Source organism: Leiobunum rupestre, chromosome 7, assembly GCF_980474605.1.
Source record: "Leiobunum rupestre chromosome 7, qqLeiRupe1.1.hap1, whole genome shotgun sequence".
In the NCBI taxonomy this organism is placed as follows: Eukaryota; Metazoa; Arthropoda; class Arachnida; order Opiliones; family Sclerosomatidae; genus Leiobunum; species Leiobunum rupestre.
This window is the reverse complement of record NC_143390.1, coordinates 31,670,444-31,688,677: the sequence shown is the minus strand read 5'-3', so window position 1 is coordinate 31,688,677 and position 18,234 is coordinate 31,670,444. Positions and strand designations below refer to the sequence as shown.

General features: G+C 35.9%; 5 protein-coding genes across 9 annotated transcripts; 3 read left to right on the top strand and 2 right to left on the bottom strand.

The window, feature by feature from the left end:
• Positions 1-1,396: 1,396 nt before the first annotated feature.
• LOC149936070 (rRNA-processing protein UTP23 homolog) lies at positions 1,397-2,311 on the top strand. Its single transcript, XM_090181234.1, has 3 exons — positions 1,397-1,654; positions 1,713-1,879; positions 1,941-2,311. The coding sequence occupies exons 1-3, from the start codon at positions 1,438-1,440 to the stop codon at positions 2,286-2,288; spliced, it is 732 nt and encodes a 243-aa protein (XP_090037360.1). The 5' UTR covers positions 1,397-1,437; the 3' UTR covers positions 2,289-2,311.
• A 774-nt stretch (positions 2,312-3,085) lies between these two features.
• Eb1 (microtubule-associated protein RP/EB family member 1) lies at positions 3,086-6,242 on the bottom strand. Of its 4 annotated transcripts, none has more exons than XM_090181229.1 (8): positions 5,975-6,242; positions 4,749-4,898; positions 4,637-4,681; positions 4,328-4,434; positions 4,036-4,258; positions 3,815-3,924; positions 3,589-3,747; positions 3,086-3,517 (listed from the first exon to the last, which is right to left on the bottom strand). In XM_090181229.1, exons 2-8 carry the CDS (start codon positions 4,894-4,896, stop codon positions 3,446-3,448), a joined length of 864 nt encoding a protein of 287 aa, XP_090037355.1. In that variant the 5' UTR covers positions 4,897-4,898; positions 5,975-6,242; the 3' UTR covers positions 3,086-3,445. The 4 variants fall into 4 exon arrangements, with proteins under 4 accessions (XP_090037355.1, XP_090037357.1, XP_090037359.1 ...); XM_090181231.1 differs by having other exon boundaries at positions 3,815-3,918; XM_090181233.1 differs by having other exon boundaries at positions 3,815-3,918; positions 4,048-4,258.
• A 4,767-nt stretch (positions 6,243-11,009) lies between these two features.
• Positions 11,010-11,986, top strand: Prosbeta4 (Proteasome beta4 subunit). Its single transcript, XM_090152898.1, has 4 exons — positions 11,010-11,213; positions 11,298-11,491; positions 11,553-11,715; positions 11,776-11,986. Exons 1-4 carry the CDS (start codon positions 11,123-11,125, stop codon positions 11,931-11,933), a joined length of 606 nt encoding a protein of 201 aa, XP_090009024.1. The 5' UTR covers positions 11,010-11,122; the 3' UTR covers positions 11,934-11,986.
• LOC149936066 (replication termination factor 2) lies at positions 11,942-17,207 on the bottom strand. Its single transcript, XM_090152897.1, has 7 exons — positions 16,953-17,207; positions 13,493-13,587; positions 13,345-13,429; positions 13,151-13,287; positions 12,994-13,072; positions 12,434-12,547; positions 11,942-12,351 (listed from the first exon to the last, which is right to left on the bottom strand). The coding sequence occupies exons 1-7, from the start codon at positions 17,019-17,021 to the stop codon at positions 12,028-12,030; spliced, it is 903 nt and encodes a 300-aa protein (XP_090009023.1). The 5' UTR covers positions 17,022-17,207; the 3' UTR covers positions 11,942-12,027.
• LOC149936067 (uncharacterized) lies at positions 14,091-16,559 on the top strand. 2 transcript variants are annotated; one of them, XM_090154228.1, is made up of 4 exons: positions 14,091-14,173; positions 14,812-14,970; positions 15,037-15,112; positions 15,171-16,559. In XM_090154228.1, the coding sequence occupies exons 2-4, from the start codon at positions 14,899-14,901 to the stop codon at positions 16,274-16,276; spliced, it is 1,254 nt and encodes a 417-aa protein (XP_090010354.1). In that variant the 5' UTR covers positions 14,091-14,173; positions 14,812-14,898; the 3' UTR covers positions 16,277-16,559. The 2 variants fall into 2 exon arrangements, with proteins under 2 accessions (XP_090010354.1, XP_090010355.1); XM_090154229.1 differs by lacking the exon at positions 14,091-14,173 and having other exon boundaries at positions 14,422-14,970.
• Positions 17,208-18,234: the final 1,027 nt, after the last annotated feature.

Genomic DNA, 18,234 nt, shown 5'->3' with positions numbered 1-18,234 from the left:
AGTTCATTTTAGCTCCAAAGCCTTGGTTGTTCCAAGGATTCTATATATAGAATCCTTGGTTGTTCAAACCAGTTTGTTTACTAAAATAATTGCCGTCGGTTTATCAGACGTAGAGCAAATTAATTACACGACGGCATTATCGGCATTTGAGATTCGATGACGTCAAATATGACATCAAATATTAGTCAAATATTACGTAGGGTACGGATGACGCAATATCTGTGAAACAAACCGTTAGTGAAGAAATAGAGCTAGGGGCATACTTATGAGTAATTATGTTACATATGTTTTCAGTAACTCAAACTAGATGGCAACTAGTCGTTGCCGTAGTCACTCTTTGAATCGTGATTGGCTGATAATGACGAAACCTCCGAAAATGTAATTGGCCCATTTTGTATTTATACGGAATCATTCTATGCTATAAGATTTCTATGACTAGACCAGTGACCGCGCGAGCTCGTTTGGCAACCTTGTTGGTGAGGTCAAGTTGTACACCCAGATCTCGCTCCGAGAGAGTAGTTTTGAGGGGCGTACCGTTTAAAGTGTAAACAAAATTGTGGGTTTTGTGGCCCAGATGGAGGACAGAGCACTTTGATTCATTAAAGGATAGACCGCGCGATTTGGCCCAGTATGCAGCCCTATCCAAGTCAGAGTCGTCATCAACCAAACAAAAAGCACTGTCAAAACTACAGCTTCCAATCGACGCGCTTCCCGCATTCTAGTTATTTCTCCGATTTATATGCTTACAAACCTCCAAACTACCAAACAAAATTAATAGCCGAAATATAATAAATGACTTTGGAAATGAATGACGAAATTAGTAATTACTAATTTCGGAGGCACCGGATCATTGAGTTGGGAATAAATAGAGGTACAACTAAATCTGGCTGGCGCGGGACCAATTTCGTTCAATAAGGAGACTTATTCAACTTTATCGTTCTACCGTGGCGGCATCTCTCTCTAGTGGTGGCAACTATATTGCAATTGAATTTTTTCGTGAATCTGATGCGAAATTGAAATGTATGATTTATCGTAACAAACAAACCTTTGAAGTTTTTTAAAAATAATTTTATTCTGTCAACACGATCCTTTTTAACTCAAGTTACGCTGAGTTAGCTAATAATTATTTATTTTTAGCCATGTAACTTTACAAAATATAGATGGCGCTACCGCTAATTATAAAGATGAATTTCATACAGTCTTATCAGAACAGGTCCCACGTAACCATGGCAACCGAAATCGTAATTGTAATTCTAGCAGTATTATTCCCAATTCAATGCACCGGATAAATGCTTTGAAATCCGTGATAAACGCATGGTAAACGGCTTCTGCAAGTTGGCAGTCCTGATTTTTGAGTCTTCTGCTAGTTTTCGTTCTCGCGTTTTTTCCACCCTAAGTAACTGATCAATGTTTTGTACATATGGTTAAAAAGGCAAAATGAAAATAACTCGACACAAGAAGCTTCAGAGGTTTCTTGCTTTTTATCGAAATAATTTTAACTTTCGTGTTCCGTACCAAATAATTCTTGATGGAACGTTTTGCCAATCGGCTCTTACCTACAAAGTAAATATTCAGGAGCAAATGCCGAAGTACTTTGACTGTGATGTAAAGTTGTGCACAACCATGTGTGTTGTTTCTGAAACGGAAAAGCTTGGTACATGAATAAAATACTTGCACAGTAAAATTCATATTTATGACAGTTTATCTTTAAGGTCCTTTATTGTACGGTGCAATGTTAATAGTCAAGCAATTCCCTGTTCATCAGTGTGGTCACGAAACTAATCCTGTATCAGGAAGTCAATGTTTGAAAGACATGGTAAAAAATGGAAATCCATCACATTATTTAATAGCCACTCAGGATCCAGAATTAGCCGAAATGGTAATTGGCATGATAACAAGATGCTAAATAAAATTTGGCAATTATTCCTGTATTGTTTTAGGTACGTAACACACCTGGAGTACCTCTGTTGTACATGAATTTCAATGCCATCATTATGGAAAAGCCATCCAATGCCAGTTCAGCTATGGCAGAAACAGTGGCAAAAGAAAAGTCAAGTGTGTCTGACTTTCAAATGAGCATACTTAAAGATTTGAAAAAGGAAATATTAGGTGAAAAAGAACCCGAAAAAAGAAAGAAAAGGAAAATTAAGGGGCCCAATCCTTTGTCTTGCAAAAAAAGCAAAAAGACCAAGATCCAGAAACCTACTGAAAAAAAGAAAAGAAAGAGACACAGAAGAATTAAAATTGCTAAACATGTAAAAGAATCCATACAAACCAATTCAACGTAGTATATCATCTAGTTATCAATTCAAATAAATATATTCATACATAATTGGTTAAGCAGTTTTTTTTATTTTTTCTTAAATAAGGTTTTCATCAAGCCAGAATCGTGGCTTGATTTTGAATTAAACACCTTTTTTAGAAACATTTTCAGTGTAGATGTGTGGTAGTCAAAACAATATCTTCACAGAGGTAGGAAATAGAGCCCTTAAATTATTTTCTTTTTATCATCACAATAAAAACATGACCAATAAGTAAACTTGGAATGGCTTTCAGTTTAAAGAATTTTACAAGTACACCTTTCAACCATTAACTCCAAATAAAACTGAGGAACTTTTCTATTTTTAACATTTTGCACCATTTCCCCAAAAAGGCTTTTTTTTTCTAGTAAATAAAGCAAACTAGTGCCTAAGTGAAAAATCTACTAGCCATATAGATTTAAGGTCTAAAATTTTGATCAGGCAAACTAATCTACTTAAAGCTTAATATTTTTCCAAACGCGTCTACATGATCCTTTTTCATATATCTGGACAGAGTTATAACAATCTTATATATACATAATTTCTCTCAAAATGAAAAACTTATTCTAAACGTTTCTTTACGCAAAAAAGTATATAAGTATGAGACTTAGTAAAGGTCAACAAGGTTCTTAGGCATCAGTAGGGAAGACAACACTAGCTCAAACATTGGTGAAAATTCAAGTTTTTAACACAACCACCTTCTTATTATTCTAAACTTAACGATGAAATTTTCTTTTAAAATTAATTAAATCTTTTTACTAAAACTAGTCCTAAAATTCTTTAGATCGAAAAGAAAATTCATTTATTTGGTAAAACTAATACACAAGTTAGAAAAAAACTAAAACATAAAAAAACTCCCATACTTTTAAATTCTAAGGCCTATTTCTACTCCTTTCCTCCATAAAAAGTTAAGGTCTTTTTAAGCACTGAAGCATTTTATGATTGAAAAATTTGTGATGGGACGAGAATTGAAGGCAGGAATTTATGCCTGTTGTTTTAAACACTTTTGTCAGATTTGTTACTTTTTCATTTTTAAGCATTTGCAAGAAATATTTTGTAGTTATTTTATCCTGTATATCGAAACACCTAAGTTTTGTGGAAAATTTCAGTGTCATAAACATTTTAGGCCATGAAGCCAATAGAACTTAATATTCCTCTTCATCCCCAGGCGGTAAAGAACCATCTTCGGGCAAATCGTTGGGTACGGCAAAACCATCCTGAGTAATGGAACATTTTTTAGATGAAAAATAGATTTGTACAAAACAAAGTTATATAATTCAATACTTACTTCGGTAGCATACAAGATTTCCAAAATCTTGTCAATAACTCCTAGTTTCTCTCCAGATTGTTCTTGCTCTTGACACAAAACTTCGATATCCCTAAGCTTGCCATAATAAAAATCCCTTTCCCTCTCTAGTCCATCGACGGTCAGTTTGAGCTCAGAGACCTAAAAGCGCAATACATTAGTACCAGTCTACCTACTTTTAAAGAGATTAAAAAAAGTCACAACTCACTTCTCTCGCTAATTCCTCCGCTCGACCAGTATCTCCAGAAGCAATCCTGTTATTGTAAGCTGGCTGACGAGGAGCAGTTGAGATCTTCGGCTGCTGCCTAGGAGCTATACCAGGAGAGCGAAAAAGAAATTGTTTTTAAGAATTTGCCAAAACTTTATAAACAACATTGAAATAACAAACAGTCACCACAAGCTTATGTAAAATTTTGGGTCTAAACATACTGGCAATGATACCTGCTCTGCCTATTGGTTTGGCCATTCCAGATGGCGAACTTCTCATTCCTCCGACTTTATTAGCTCCGGAACCAACCAATAAGCCTCCTCGAGCATCCAGGGCATTGTACTCTCGCTGATCATAATTGGCATCGAAAAACTTCTTGAACCATTGCAAAAACTCAAAGTTATCTTGAAAACGTCCTTTAATTAATCTATCAATGGGAACATTCTGAAACGACCAAAATAGATTAGGTCACGGTTGAAAGAGCACCCATCACCTTAAAATTCTATTAAATACCTTGTCAGCTCCAACTTTCTTAAAACCAGCTTGTAACAGCTTAAAATTCTGAATGTATTCATGCTCTAAGTTGGTTTTGAACTTAACTTTTTTCAGTGGAACAGCATCTTGTGATAATTATAAACTAAATTAGTCTAGTCATTAATAAATATTTGAGTCATTAATACCCTGCCAATTAGTGATCTAAATCAATTTTTTTGAATAATTAAAACTACTACATATTAATAGAATTAAAAAATATTATTTATTGGCCTAGATTCTCTTATGGCAAAAGCATTGAAAAAAGTGAAATATAAATCAGTCCAGTACTTGTACCTGGAAACATCATGTCCATGAACTGACAATACGCTGCCCCTTAACAATTAGAACACAACATTAGAGAGCCATATTTTGTTCAATTTTTAATTACTGATAAACATACCAGTGCATAATTCTTCTATTTTGGTGTAGTGAGTTTGTAGGCAATCATTAACCCAACCTAACATTTCATGTCTGCTAAGATTGTCAGATGTTCCACTTGTGGAGTAGACATTGACACACGTAGGAAATTGGCCAGAACCGTACTCCATTTCTACATAAGAAAATATGGCATTAAACTATATTCCTATAACAGTGTGCGAACCATCAAATTTAACTAAATAAATGGCTTATATCGGATGAAGGGGAAGAAATATGTTTCAAAATTGAACCAGACCAAAAAAGGGTCACAAGTATAGCCATTATAGAATTTGACACCTACTCAACTGCCTTCAAGCCCACATGTTTCTGGAGGCTATGTTCTACTTGTTTCAATTTTCAATGAAAAACTAGTAGATGTAACTTACTAATCAATACATATATATATATACCACAGGTATAGAAAATATGTTATTGTAGTTTCAGTTGAGCAGCAAGCTAAGGTAACGAAATCAGGTTATAAACTCAGACCATAGATTAATTAACTTTACTCACACCAAAAATTCTCAACATGATATGCCAATGTTAAAATTTATTATTTCAGTTAAACACATAAGAGAAATGTATTTAATGAAAACTCTCACTACATAATAAAAGTATGTGTAGAGTAGTTTTAAACATTACATTCAATAACATTAAGAAACACACTAGAGTTAGGGCACTAACTGTTTCAGCTATTTTATTAAAAAAATTGTTGGTAATTGGGATTTATATGTCAAAATGTAAAATCTGTACTTTAAGAGAAAGTTAATCAGCCATAAGGAAATTTATAGTAATTGCTATCCGAAGCAAGTTTCATTTCCATATAAAATCAAAGAGTAATATACTGAATTTCGCAATAAATAAACTCCTAACGTTAAATTATAATCATCGGTTGCATTATACAAAATAAATTAGCAACGGATAATAAATTATCATCGATAATATTCACCGGGTTAATTTAACCATTAACCCTGCTTGGGGGCTCAGATCCATTACCAGTAAGTCAAAAATACGAAAAACCGGTTTGACCAAGGCCCAAATTCGACAATGGAAGATGCCTTGGTTCACAGTTAATCAAAAAACAGTTTTACGGTAAAATTGTTTGCTTGTATGAAAACATAAATTTGAGTAATAGCAATATGGAAAATAATTTTGATTGTTTACGAACTTTAAAGGCCGCTTATAATAATTATGAAACAATATATTTACCGTCTTTTTGAAACTATTTACTTGTCACGTACACCGCCGTAGGCTAAGGCTAGTTTTTCTAACACCCAAAAAACCGACTGCTTGGAAAATCTACAAATTCAAGGGGGATGCGGAAAACCGATGGAACGGCAAGAGACTGAGTCCCTCTGTTGCGAAGATTTGTGACTAAAGAAGAGTGCCAGCCTGTACCATAGTTATCGTTTTCTTCGATACATTTTTAACATACGATAATAGGCGCTTAAATAAATCATAGTCCAAGTAAATCGCCAAAAAGTAATATTTCCGAGAGCCAGGAGCCGCAAGTTATTGTTTATATAGTGTTTGTTGAAATTATGGAACTCAGAGAAAATTCGCTCCATGGTTTGCGCCTTACCGCAACCGATGGAGCCCAATTTTTCTGAGATCACGTGCCGGAAGAAGGTAAACACTTCGTAACAAAACCGTCAATTGGAAAGCTCTCAGTATTCGAATCTAGGGTACGAGTTAAAATTATCTTTGCTCCCATAGAAATCTCATAGGTAACCAGAATGCTGCCGCCTACGGCCGAGCTTGTCGCCAGTTCGTTTTGAAACTTCAGCCAATGAGAGGCCGTAGAGTGGTTCCGCCAAGGAGGATAATAATCCTCCCCGGTTCCGCTACTATCGCGGGAGCTAGGTGACGTCATTCTCTCTGGTGACATTAATTTCTTGGCAGAATCACTCTTTGAGCTCTGATTGGCTGAGATCTGGCTATCGTCTGCCACGGCGTTTGGCCCATTTGCCAGTTACACGGCAGCATTCTAGTTACCTATGAGATTTCTATGGTTAAAACTTAAAAGAGGGCTAGATAATTAATATTTTACATAGTTTGGGCTTGGAGGAATAAAACAAGTATACTTGTTTTATTCCTCCAAGGTTTGGGTAAAGTTGGGTTTTTAAACACATACAACATGTTTTTGAACAATTGAATGGTTTTTGAGCAGTATTCGTGAGTCAACAAGAATTAGGTGTATGGGATCATATTAGCGATACAAAAACCAAAGTTTGTCTGCTTTTTTATCTAGAGATGTGTAATGATTGTCATGAAATTTGGAAAGACTAATTTCTGCAACAAAATAATAAAGAGGAGCTCAAACTATCTACCCATATTCTTAGATACCCAATAGCTCTTTTTATAAAATAATATATACGCATACATGTATAAAAAGTTTTTTTGGAGCGTGTGCTTCCTAATATTACCGTGATTAGCGTATTTATGTTTTATGAACCTTGATTTCCGTGTAGAGGGTCTCGTGCGTTTTCGCGCGAGCTGAACAAAAACAAAAATATGCGCGCGCTCTCTAACTTTAACTGCACGATGAATCTAACGTAATCAAGTGACCTCTCGTATTTTATATAAAGAGCTATTGCATTCTTGAAGTCAAACAAATGTAGAATCAAAGATAATATAACTACGTACCCTAGATTCGAAATCACGGCGTTTCTCGATAGCCCGTTTTCTCGTGAGGCTTTTAGTGAGTTCGCGCCGGAAATCGGAAAAATCGGGCTCCCTAGCAGGGTGAGAAATAAGAAATTTCAATAGATACTCCAAAATTATAATACTCACCTTTAGTTTTCTTTCGTTCAGAATTTTTTTTTAGAGCTACAGGCATGATCCATTATTGTTTTAAAACAATATAACGCAAAAATATCTGGTATCTTGAAAACCGCAAGTCAAAAACCACGGCGCAATTTTCACTTAAACTTTTTAACTAGATGTCGGTAGCCCTGCCAGCAGCGGCTCTATGGAGGCCAGAGATCCTGGCAGTTATAGAGATGCGAAACTCCGCCGAAAACCTGACAAAAAAATGCAAGCATCAGCGCCGCCCTTCGGCCGGAAGGAAGCGCCCGTTTCAAGCCGAGAGACGCAAAAATTGTAAACAACGGTAACAATCCTAGGATCTCTGCGATTACTCCCCACGTACAGGCGTCGCTGCAATCGGCAAAAATTTGAAAAAAAATGGTTTGCTTAGGGTATAGGGAGTTTCGCATCTCTATAACTGCAAGGATCTCTGATGGAGGCAGTTTTTTGCCGACTTCCGCCGGGAGCTCAGTAAGAGCAAGAATGTATTTATTTATACTCAGGGAGAATGAATATGTCGAGATTATTTTTAGCGTTTCTCCAGTTCCACCCATTGGGGCCCCCGGTATGCTCCTCCGTTTTAATAAAATCAAATAATACTGCAATCTCATTGGTTCTCAAAAATTACGTTTTTCGACGCGATTAACGCTGCTGCGAGGACGCAAAAAATAAGACCGCCTCCGTTTCCCCCCCCCCCTTAGCTTGACGGGGTTAGGGCCTCAACGTGTCCGTCGATAGTCTCGACATATTCATTCTCCCTGAGTATAAATAAATACATTCATGGTAAGAGCCTGCATTACGTGCAAGGAGCTTGATTTCGAATCTAGGCCCTCTAGGGTACGTAGTTATATTATCTTTGGTAGAATGCAGCCGATGGAAAATTCTTTAGACACATTATCCCAATGTTTCAGCTTTCGTCTATCAAATTTTAAATGAACTCAATAGACGCTTAAATAAAACCTGTTCAGCTATTGCCTAGAAGCAGTAATACATAAAAGCGCGCGCTGCTTAATATTTCAATATAGAAGGGCTCGTTCAATTTCGCACGCGCCTCCTGATCGAAAAAAATGTTCACGAGCTATCAAATTTAGCCTCACCATAAAACTTACATAAACACCTGACTATTTAATCAGTGGCTCGCGCATGCGCGTAGGGGAGGAAAGAAAAAGAGAGCGGCATTTATTGTCTATTTCACTCCGTACAAATTAAGGTAACTACAAAACCCCTCTCCCTCTAACTCCGAACACACAAGAAATAGGGGTTTTGTGGGTTCAAATCCCACCCGAAACGGATCAAGAAGGGGGGTGCTTAACATAACATTACATAAGGGGGTGCAAATTGTAAGTTACTTTTAGTTCTTAAAGGGGAGCGAATCTTAGAACTCCCTGAAATAAATCCTTTGGGTGATAGGTTACAACTTAAATCGTTTTTTATAAGCTATCTTCAGTTCTATGATGGTTGCAATAATTTTGCCAAGAATTCTATAATTTGAAGCGCCGATATTATAATTTTCTTATATCTGTCAACTTGGCTAAAGCCACTGAACAGGATAGGAACACAGCAGAATAGCCAGTTGGGCGATTTCACGCCCAAATTGGGCTTCTTAACGAATTCGGTTGCGGGGAAAGAGCGTTGGGCGAACTGCGGTTTTTTGGGTGAGTTGCCGAGTTTCGGCAAGTTCGGCGGAAATATATTGGGCTAGGTTTTGAAATGTTCAAGCTGAGTAGAGAGTTGGGTTGGTGAATCATTGCCTACGTTATTTATAAAAAACGTAGGCATTGAGGTAAATGGATCACCCGCTCTTTTTAAATTCTTTTAGAGAGGGCCCCCAATCGAGAAACATATTGTTTAGGCTAACTTTGTATAACTATGGCTAAACTCAACATTCGAGATATACCCCTACCTAAGGCGAAAATGCCGTCGTAGTTCTAGTTCATTACTTAAAGTATCAGGTAACATACCGACTTTCTTGGGCTGTATCGCTAAGAGAACGATCTTTGTTTGGGCGGGGATTTTGGGCTATTTTCCCAATTGGAGTGTACGGCAGCGTTGCCAGACGTACGATAATTATCGCACAGTGCGATAATTTATCAAAATTTTTAGGGCGTACTATAATTTTCATGGCGTACGATATCGTACCATTATTTCGATAATTCTGCCTCAAAATACTATAATGTACGATAATCTTTAGATTTTTTTAAAAACCTACGAACGATTTATGTTTTATTATTAATTAATATAACTTTTCTACTTAAAAATGAATGATATACATTTTCTGTACGCGTAGTCCTGAGTGTGAGTGTATTACTCCTAGCGTATGTAACATAATTACTCATAAGTATGCCACTGTACGTTTATTCCATTCAAAAATCTTCACTAACGGTTTGTTTCACAATGAACCAGTAAAAAGGTGGACTACGTTAGATTTTAACCTTTTTATTCATCCTAGTAGTTTTGGGAGTCACACTATTGGCTACTCACATATTTATTTAAGCCAATAGAAAACCTCTAAATTGAGAAGGAATTTTTTGCGTCGGAATTTTAGTCAGCCCAATGTAGCTTTATTGAAATTTATAAACTCGCTCGGTTTGTGCGGATGAAGTTAAATTATGAGTAATTTTGAAAAATAAAACGTTGGGGAAAATTACCAATAAGTGATCGCTTTCCGAAAATGGAACAAGTCGTCGAAGTGGGATATTCCACTAGCGTTATTAAAACCCATCTCAAGCCTAGAAGAGTAAGGCCTAGGATCAAAAGAATCTGCAAAGTCTCCAACCTTATAGATGCGCCAGAAAAGCTCAACCTGAATTTCAACTATTTTTTCCAATAAACCTGCTTCTTTTATTTGACATGCAAATTTTTTTTAGAACGTGAGTCTCCGAGAACTTCATTAATTTGCAAATTAATTACATTAATAGAACTTGACACTATATTGTAGTTAATTTTAGCTCCTAAGCCTTGGTTGTTCAAACCGGTTTGTTTACTAATGGCCGTCGTATTATCAGACGTAGAGCTAATTATACGACGGCATAATCGGCATTTGAGATTCGATGACGTCAAATATGACATCAAATATCACGTAGGGTACGGATGACGCAATATCTGTGAAACAAACCGTTAGTGAAGAAATAGAGCTAGTGGCATACTTATGAGTAATTATGTTACATATGCTCCTAGCTATTACCGCATTTTTTAATACATTTTTAAACATATTAGGTTAAGTTAATAATGATAATAGAAATTTTGTTTAATTCCCTGAAATAAAACTCCTGTAGTGCTTTAAAAAAATCATCTAAATTCAACGCATTTATGTATGAATTAAAATTTAGCGCTAAAAAGAATTGTACGATAATTTTCCAGGAAAATCGATAATTTTTTGGCCTAGATACGATAATTTCAGATTTTCGATCTGGCAACGCTGGTGTACGGGATCCTTAAAATTAATCTGGCAACTCTGGAACACAGCGGTATATTTTTAGGTGTACCTCTTGATTTCTACAAAACGAAATTATCTATTTTAAATTAAAGTTAAGTAATTAATTTTGAAGTATGCAGTCATTAATTGGGTTATCTTGTAAGGACTTTGTCTTATTGGCATCTGATAGTTGCGCGATTCAAAGCATTTGGAACATGAAACAAGGTAAAAATCAGTAAATGACTACTTTTACAAGTAACAAACCAAGTCCTAGGAAGGTGATGCAGCATTTTTATGGGATTCTTGTAGATGATGACAAGCTTTACAAACTTAGCGATCGTTTGGGAATGCTTATTTGCGGAGAAGCTGGCGATACAATTCAATTTGCAGAATTTATTGCTAAGAATATTCAGCTGTACAAAATGAGAAATGGCTATGAGTTATCTCCAACTGCAGCAGCCAACTTTACCAGAAGAAATTTAGCGGAGTATTTACGTAGTAGGGTATGTAGAATTCAAACACCCAATATGATGACTATGAAACTAATACTAATACTCATTTCAGACACCATACAGAGTCAATTTATTAATGGCTGGTTATGATGATGATGCTGGTGCAGAGTTGTATTACATGGACTACCTAGCAACAATGTCTAAATTACCTTTCGCTGCTCATGGCTATGGAGGTTTTTTTTGCACATCTGTGATGGATCGCTTTTACCGACCAGGTACAATAATTCTACCATTGAAATAAATTGGTTCATTTAAAATTAACCTTACTTTTCCAGACATGACAGAAGAAGAAGCAGTATCATTGATAAAAAAGTGCATCAAAGAAATTCAACATCGATTCTTGGTCAATTTACCAATATTCAATCTCCGTGTCATTGATAAAAATGGTATCCGTGACTTACCCAATATAATAAGTGAAAAGATTAACATTTGAAGTGCTTTTTCTGTATTATGTTTTCCCCTTTATTAAAAAATGCTTTTTACAAAGATTTTAATCCATATCTACATTCCAAACAATTTTTTATTAATTAATAGAAACAAGGGTTGTGAGTAACCCAGTGGGCTTTTTGTTGGTTTAATGCAGTTTTGTGGCTAGTAAAGAGAGATTTAAATGCCTCGCTAGCGTTGGGATTCTTTGCAATACTTTTGGATAATTTTTCTTGTCCAAGAAAGTTTAATTTATTGGTTGTAGAAACAATTTTAGATGGTTTTGAAACAGCTGCTGATGCTGTTGTTACTTTCTTTTTCTCATTGGGTGGTATACTAGCTTTATCCTCTCGTTTAATTTTCTTTTCCAAACCAGAACCTGATGCCACAGGTTCCATATCTTCCAATTTATGTTTCTTAGATTTCTACGAACCACAAAATTTTTTATTTAAGCCTGAAGTACCATGAAATTTTCAATCAAGAAAGTCAACAAAATGGATATTACACCTTATCTTGTTTGGCTTTAAGTCGTCTTTGTTCCATTTTAGTTCTTAAAACATCCACTTCTTCATCCGTGCCATTTAAGATTATAATGTCATCCTCTTCAAATGGTTTTCCACACTATATTATGAAAAATATATTGTAATAATTGCTATAAATTCTAGGGCTGTGCGAGTACTCAAAAATCATTTTTACTCGATAAATAAAATGAAAAATGCCAGAGAGTATTATTTTATGGCGAATCTGTTTTTGCTTTGCTTACAAATATTCCGCAAATAATTTTTATACATTAGTGATAAATCCCTGATAAATGTGATAATAAAATTAAGTTTTCGAGAATGTTTGTAATTTTTTTAATACCAATTGGAAATTTCAAATTAGTCATATAAATGTAATAATTAGTTAAGTACATAATGCATTATTAGTTAAAATATTTTTTTCTGATTTTAAATGGTTAGGATAAAATTTAGGGCTCAAATAGGACTATTAGAAAATTTGGACTTTAATTGACCTCTAAAGAGTTCAAATCCATTTCTTATGGACTCGAAGACTCAAATATTAAATACCTTGTGACAATTTTCACTTTTGACTTGCTTCATGGCCCTTTCTGATAGAACGCAACCACATTTTTTAAGGTAGCAGAACCTATAATAATGAAAGGAATGCATTACACCAAATTATATGAAAGTAATCCACGAAAGAAATAAAAATTGAATTACTTACTTATGTTTTCCATTTAATTCCAGTCCAACAACTGGGCATATGTATTTTGATGCTTGTTTATCCACATATTCATCACCTAAATCAGCTAATTTTTCTTTGAATCCATTGTTTTCAGTCAAATGAAGCTCAACCACATCCTACAAGAATTTAAAAAAAAAGTTTATACACTCAGGTGAGAGGTAACACGGTTTTACCTTTAAGGACCGAATATGCTTCGCTACTTCGCAAGCAGGGTCTTTATTTAACAAATATTCCAACACAGATTCTTTATTGTAAAGCCTAATTAAAGAGAAAATTATGAAATTAAATCTTATGTCTCACATTTTGGAAGTATAATAATACCTTCCAAGTTCGCAGGAAACAATAAGGGATTTTAAGTTTTCTTGTGTAATGGCGCAATTCTTCCATTTAGCTACAGCTTCCTCATCTTTGTCTTTCTACATAAATTAAATAAATTTAAAATAAGTTAATTGACAATTAATTTTTTTAAAGACCCCCTTATTATTGGAAGTTTGTATGGGATGAATAAATAAATTATCTCCACCCATAACAAGTGATGTATTCATATGTATTTAAGGAGAATGACTGTGTTGACAAATACATACATTCAGACAATGTTTATTGTTAAATTTTATTTTAAATATCAGAATTAAATGTGATAGATTTTGATGTCTGGGTTATGTCAAAAGTATGGATGAAATTCTTTAAACGTTTTTGAATTTGTCAAATGCTTTAAATAGGGAATAAATAGTCGCGAGCAACGTGTGGGGAAGAAGTGTCAACGAAAGGAATGAGTGAAAGAAGCCATTACGGTCGGTCGACGCCAAAAAGAACGAAGTGGGGTCCGACACTAGAAAAATGGTATCACCCCATTTGGAGGAGACGAGACGAGCGCTTAGTGACGCGACTGGGGCGGGTAGCAAATGAGAGGGGCGCCAGTATTTTCCTCCTCTGAGAGCTACAACGCGAGTTCGTAGGCGGTGGCGCTCGAAAAATGCCAAGCGGCAGGGCTCGCTCACGAAGGTAAGCGGAAAAATATGAATTATTACGCCCCCTATCATCCCCCCATTCCTACTATGAAATATGCATATTAAAAAGGGCCTTGCTGGATTGCCCGTTATGATTGGCTATGAAAAGAAGCACCGAAAAGGCTTACGTTCGAAAGATTTACTGGGGAAAAAAGATAGGCGGCGACTTGATAGCCCCTTCGTTACGTGAATGTAACATAGCTAAACCGGTGGCTTCGCAGGAGTAGGCCCGCGTCGCCAAATTTCTAGCGCGATGGGGGTGAGGAGGAGGGGTTCTTACGAGGCGACGGCGAGGCGAAAATGCTTTGTCGAACGCCGCCGCGACAAAAATTTCATCAAGCCGCCGAACGGAACGCGGCTTCCCGGGAAAATAAAAAGGCGATTGGTCGCCTTGACCGAAAATCGAAGATGTCTGGCTTCGAAAATCGATACCCATTATAGTCTTATTTCATTTAATGAAGCGCTCCACTAAAATGGTTTTCTACCCATAATGCGGATAAATAACACGTGCTTTTGTTTACCTCGCCCTTGGGGATCTTAAAGGGGTCGAAAAGCAAGATATGGTCATGACATGATTTATCATAACTCTGGTTATATTGTGTTGATGATCGTAAACAATTAAACATTTCTTAGGTATATTAAAGAAATTCACCAGCTCAATGCACTGACCTCAAAACTAAAGGCTCATTTAAGTACGCTGAAATAAATATAATAAAAATAATGGAAGAAACTTTGGATAAAGTCGAATGTGGAGACTCACAAATACAAGAAATGGAAAGCTCAAAAAATAAGGTATAACTAATCAATTAACTTTTGGATAAAAGAATGAGCTAATGTTAATTTTCTAACACCTAACAGAAAAGGGAACTACATGATGTACAATATTTACCTCGGAAAAAGCTTATGATGAAAAAATCTCAGGCAGGCCATAAGGGTAAATTTGAAGTAAAAATTTTAAAAAGTATAAAAATATAAAAAAGCAATTATTTCAGATCGCTTTCTCTCAAATCTTCATCATAAGTACCAACAGCCCACAAATTCTGGAGAAGCTGTAGTTTTAGTAAACCCAAGTACTCCAAAAATCCTGCCATCACACATCGCACTGGAAGATTCTACCTCTCGTTCGATAATGCCAGAAACTGCAACCTATCCATCACTTTTACAAACTGGACCGGGTGGTTCGTTTGTATTTCCCGAAACCTTCAATTTGGCAGCCAATATGGGTCTCGCAGCTGCAAGTAGTGTACCCCTCAATTACCCCTTGTTACCTCCAATGGATGCTGATGAATTGGACAGCGATCAGTATCAGGAAATTATGCAAGGGCTTCTTCAAGCCATCCATAATCAAAATAGAATTATGGAAGAATGCCGCAATATTTTGACTAGCATTCACCGAGCCATCGTTCCATTCCAGCCATTACCTGTTACAATGGTTCCTCCAACATCTACTTCACCACCACAACTACCTCTAAATCTTTCGAGCCAGACGTCCAACATTGTGAGAGAAACAAGCTCAACCGATACCAACAAACCACAGACAGAGAGTGCAAATACTGGAAATACCTGTACTTTAGGAGGATCCTTCGCTGAGAGTGGAATAATCAAAGGTTCAAATGGGCCTACAGCTCCAATCTCAAGTTTTAGCAATACTAACCCTACTCTAAATTTCAACCTCAACCTGAATAGCGCGATTAAAAATATCGTAGCTCAGGACCATCAACCTACACCTGCCTCAAAAACCACTCAAACAAGCCAATCAAAAGAGCCAGAAAAACCGGCTGTGTTTGGTCCAGATGGAGAATTTTCTTCAGCCTACCTCAGGTACGTGCATGGAAAATCCAGCACGGCCACAAGCTTTGCCAATGTCTTAATGAAGGAAGTTTTTACTCTGGAAGAACGAATCTCCTCAAATTGTAATGGGGTAATGGGAAAGAAAGCTTTAGAACCCAATAGACTGGACAAGATTAAGCGCGCTGTAAGAAGATTTTACACAGACACGGAAGAAGAGTTCCAAGACATGTGGAAAAAATGCCGAAAATCTATTGACAGCACCAACAGAAATTTAAAATTTGTGATTATGAAAAAGCCCAATGTATGAAAGAACAAACCCCCATTCAACATTACTAACACATTAATAATTGCCAGTTTTGTAGTTGTGAATAGGCAAAAAACAGGCAGCTATTCAGAGAACAGCAAAGTAACTGTACCCTGAAGAAGTACAATAATTTGGTTTTAATAGGTGCAATTATGAATAAATTTTTTCTTTATCCACAATTATAAGCGCATATATGTTAGACTTAGTTATCTCTGAACTTAAGAGATGTATGATTGTTGGCAATATCATAGAAATTAGAATAATCAGCTGCAACTTGGTAATAGAATCTAGGAATTAAAACTGATATAGTACCATCATTGTAATGTGTACCACTCGCTGTTCATGAATAAATTTGTCATTTACAAAAAGCTCAAGAGTATTTTTCTATTACACCAATAATTCAGGTTGACATATTACTTGAAACTACAACATAGAAAAAATCCATACGGAACAAACTAAAAAATGGCTATAGTATCTTGGATTAATAATAGAAGCTAACGCGTTAGCTTCTATTATTAATCCAAGATGGCATGATATTGTCCTAATATAATTATCTCGGTTTTTTTCAAAACAACTCAAGCCAAGAATACATTTGTGTGCATTTGTGAATATATCTTGAAGCCCAACAAAAATTTTCGACGACCTAAGCCTTGGCCTAACAATAAAAAATTTCAAATACCTGTTCAGGTTTTTTCTTTGTTCGAACAAGCTCATCTCGTCTTGGAATAGTTCCCCCGTCACATCCCATTTTAGTTGTTTAAAGTATTTTATCCAGGAGCTAAATATTATAATTTAATTTTTGCAAATTTTAAATGGAAGGGCTTAGGAAGTTAAACCTATAAAAGTCTCCAGAAAAACCTTATCGACTAAAAAGTCGACAGTTTTAAGACACGCCTACATCCGTAATATATCGGAAGTCAGCTGATAAAAATATGTTTTCGGGCTGCGTTCAACATCAAACATTTAATTTCATTTATTAAACAGATTATATTGTTTAAATTTATCTCTTCGCGACCGAAATGAGCACTAGCTTCTCTAATAAACTTATCAAAATATAAGCAAACGATGCCAAAATTATATTAAAATGCAAGTATTATTATTTATAGTCAAATTTACCAATAACGATGACGAAAAACTAATAGCGTCTGCTTTAGCCACTACCTTTCTAGGTTTCAATGGCGAACCAAAGGGGGTGTAGCTATAGTTTTCGGTCGCGAGTTGAAATGGTAGCTAACAAATTTGCATTTATGTGCGCGTTCAATAACGATTATTAAACGTATCAGAGAAACCTGTTTGTCGAATAGGTTAATTTGATCAGGGAGGATAAAGGAGTCGTAAATTACGCGCTCAATATGTCCCAGCAGAGTAACAGAGACTCCGGGGGGCTAATAATGGGGGTAAAATCAAGGATTACCCAATACCAAAACTAAATGAACCGAAGTTATCAGACTCCTATACTCCCCATGTTGGAGGCGTTTTCCTTATGAAGATACAATTTGACCTCGAATTTGAAATTTTGCGCGCTCCTAGGCCGAAAACCGAAAGTTTTTGTTTTTATGAAACTATTTTTTATACATACAAGTTCCATTTATCGCGTCAAACGACGGGGATGGAAATTAGCTTTTATTTGACTCGATTGTATCATCATTTTCATCAGGAAAATGCCCTTCTATTCTGAGAGCTATTTCGAAAACTTCGGTTCATTTATTTCTGCCAATACCAGACACATATCGTTTCTAATTGCCTAGGGTCACACCATTTCTGAGCAAAGCCAGTTATTTTCCATCGTGGCTGGTACCAAGAAAGATTCCGTAAAGACAATCATTTTAATGTTGATCTTTATTGTATCAAAAATGTAGATCTTTGTGTGTCAAAAAATACCTTTCCTCTTTCCAAAACCAATACATTATAACTCAACTTGTTAGCTCATACACCTAAGTAATTGTTACGGAACCCACTAA

Excerpts from the sequence above, each read along its gene's own strand:
- Prosbeta4 (XM_090152898.1), top strand. The coding sequence starts at position 11,123 with ATGCAGTCATTAATTGGGTTATCTTGTAAGGACTTTGTCTTATTGGCA. Across the intron at positions 11,214-11,297 it reads CATTTGGAACATGAAACAAG|ATGATGACAAGCTTTACAAA; the intron begins GTAAAAATCAGT and ends GGATTCTTGTAG. Across the intron at positions 11,716-11,775 it reads GGATCGCTTTTACCGACCAG|ACATGACAGAAGAAGAAGCA; the intron begins GTACAATAATTC and ends TTACTTTTCCAG.
- LOC149936066 (XM_090152897.1), bottom strand. The coding sequence starts at position 17,021 with ATGGGATGTGACGGGGGAACTATTCCAAGACGAGATGAGCTTGTTCGA. Across the intron at positions 13,430-13,492 it reads GTTTCCTGCGAACTTGGAAG|GCTTTACAATAAAGAATCTG; the intron begins GTATTATTATAC and ends CTCTTTAATTAG. Across the intron at positions 12,352-12,433 it reads TTAAAGCCAAACAAGATAAG|AAATCTAAGAAACATAAATT; the intron begins GTGTAATATCCA and ends TGTGGTTCGTAG.
- LOC149936070 (XM_090181234.1), top strand. The coding sequence starts at position 1,438 with ATGAAAATAACTCGACACAAGAAGCTTCAGAGGTTTCTTGCTTTTTAT. Across the intron at positions 1,655-1,712 it reads TTCTGAAACGGAAAAGCTTG|GTCCTTTATTGTACGGTGCA; the intron begins GTACATGAATAA and ends TTTATCTTTAAG. Across the intron at positions 1,880-1,940 it reads ATCCAGAATTAGCCGAAATG|GTACGTAACACACCTGGAGT; the intron begins GTAATTGGCATG and ends GTATTGTTTTAG.
- LOC149936067 (XM_090154228.1), top strand. The coding sequence starts at position 14,899 with ATGGAAGAAACTTTGGATAAAGTCGAATGTGGAGACTCACAAATACAA. Across the intron at positions 14,971-15,036 it reads TGGAAAGCTCAAAAAATAAG|AAAAGGGAACTACATGATGT; the intron begins GTATAACTAATC and ends AACACCTAACAG. Across the intron at positions 15,113-15,170 it reads ATCTCAGGCAGGCCATAAGG|ATCGCTTTCTCTCAAATCTT; the intron begins GTAAATTTGAAG and ends CAATTATTTCAG.
- Eb1 (XM_090181229.1), bottom strand. The coding sequence starts at position 4,896 with ATGGAGTACGGTTCTGGCCAATTTCCTACGTGTGTCAATGTCTACTCC. Across the intron at positions 3,925-4,035 it reads CAGAGCAGGTATCATTGCCA|GTATAGCTCCTAGGCAGCAG; the intron begins GTATGTTTAGAC and ends TTCGCTCTCCTG. Across the intron at positions 3,518-3,588 it reads AAATCTTGTATGCTACCGAA|GATGGTTTTGCCGTACCCAA; the intron begins GTAAGTATTGAA and ends TCCATTACTCAG.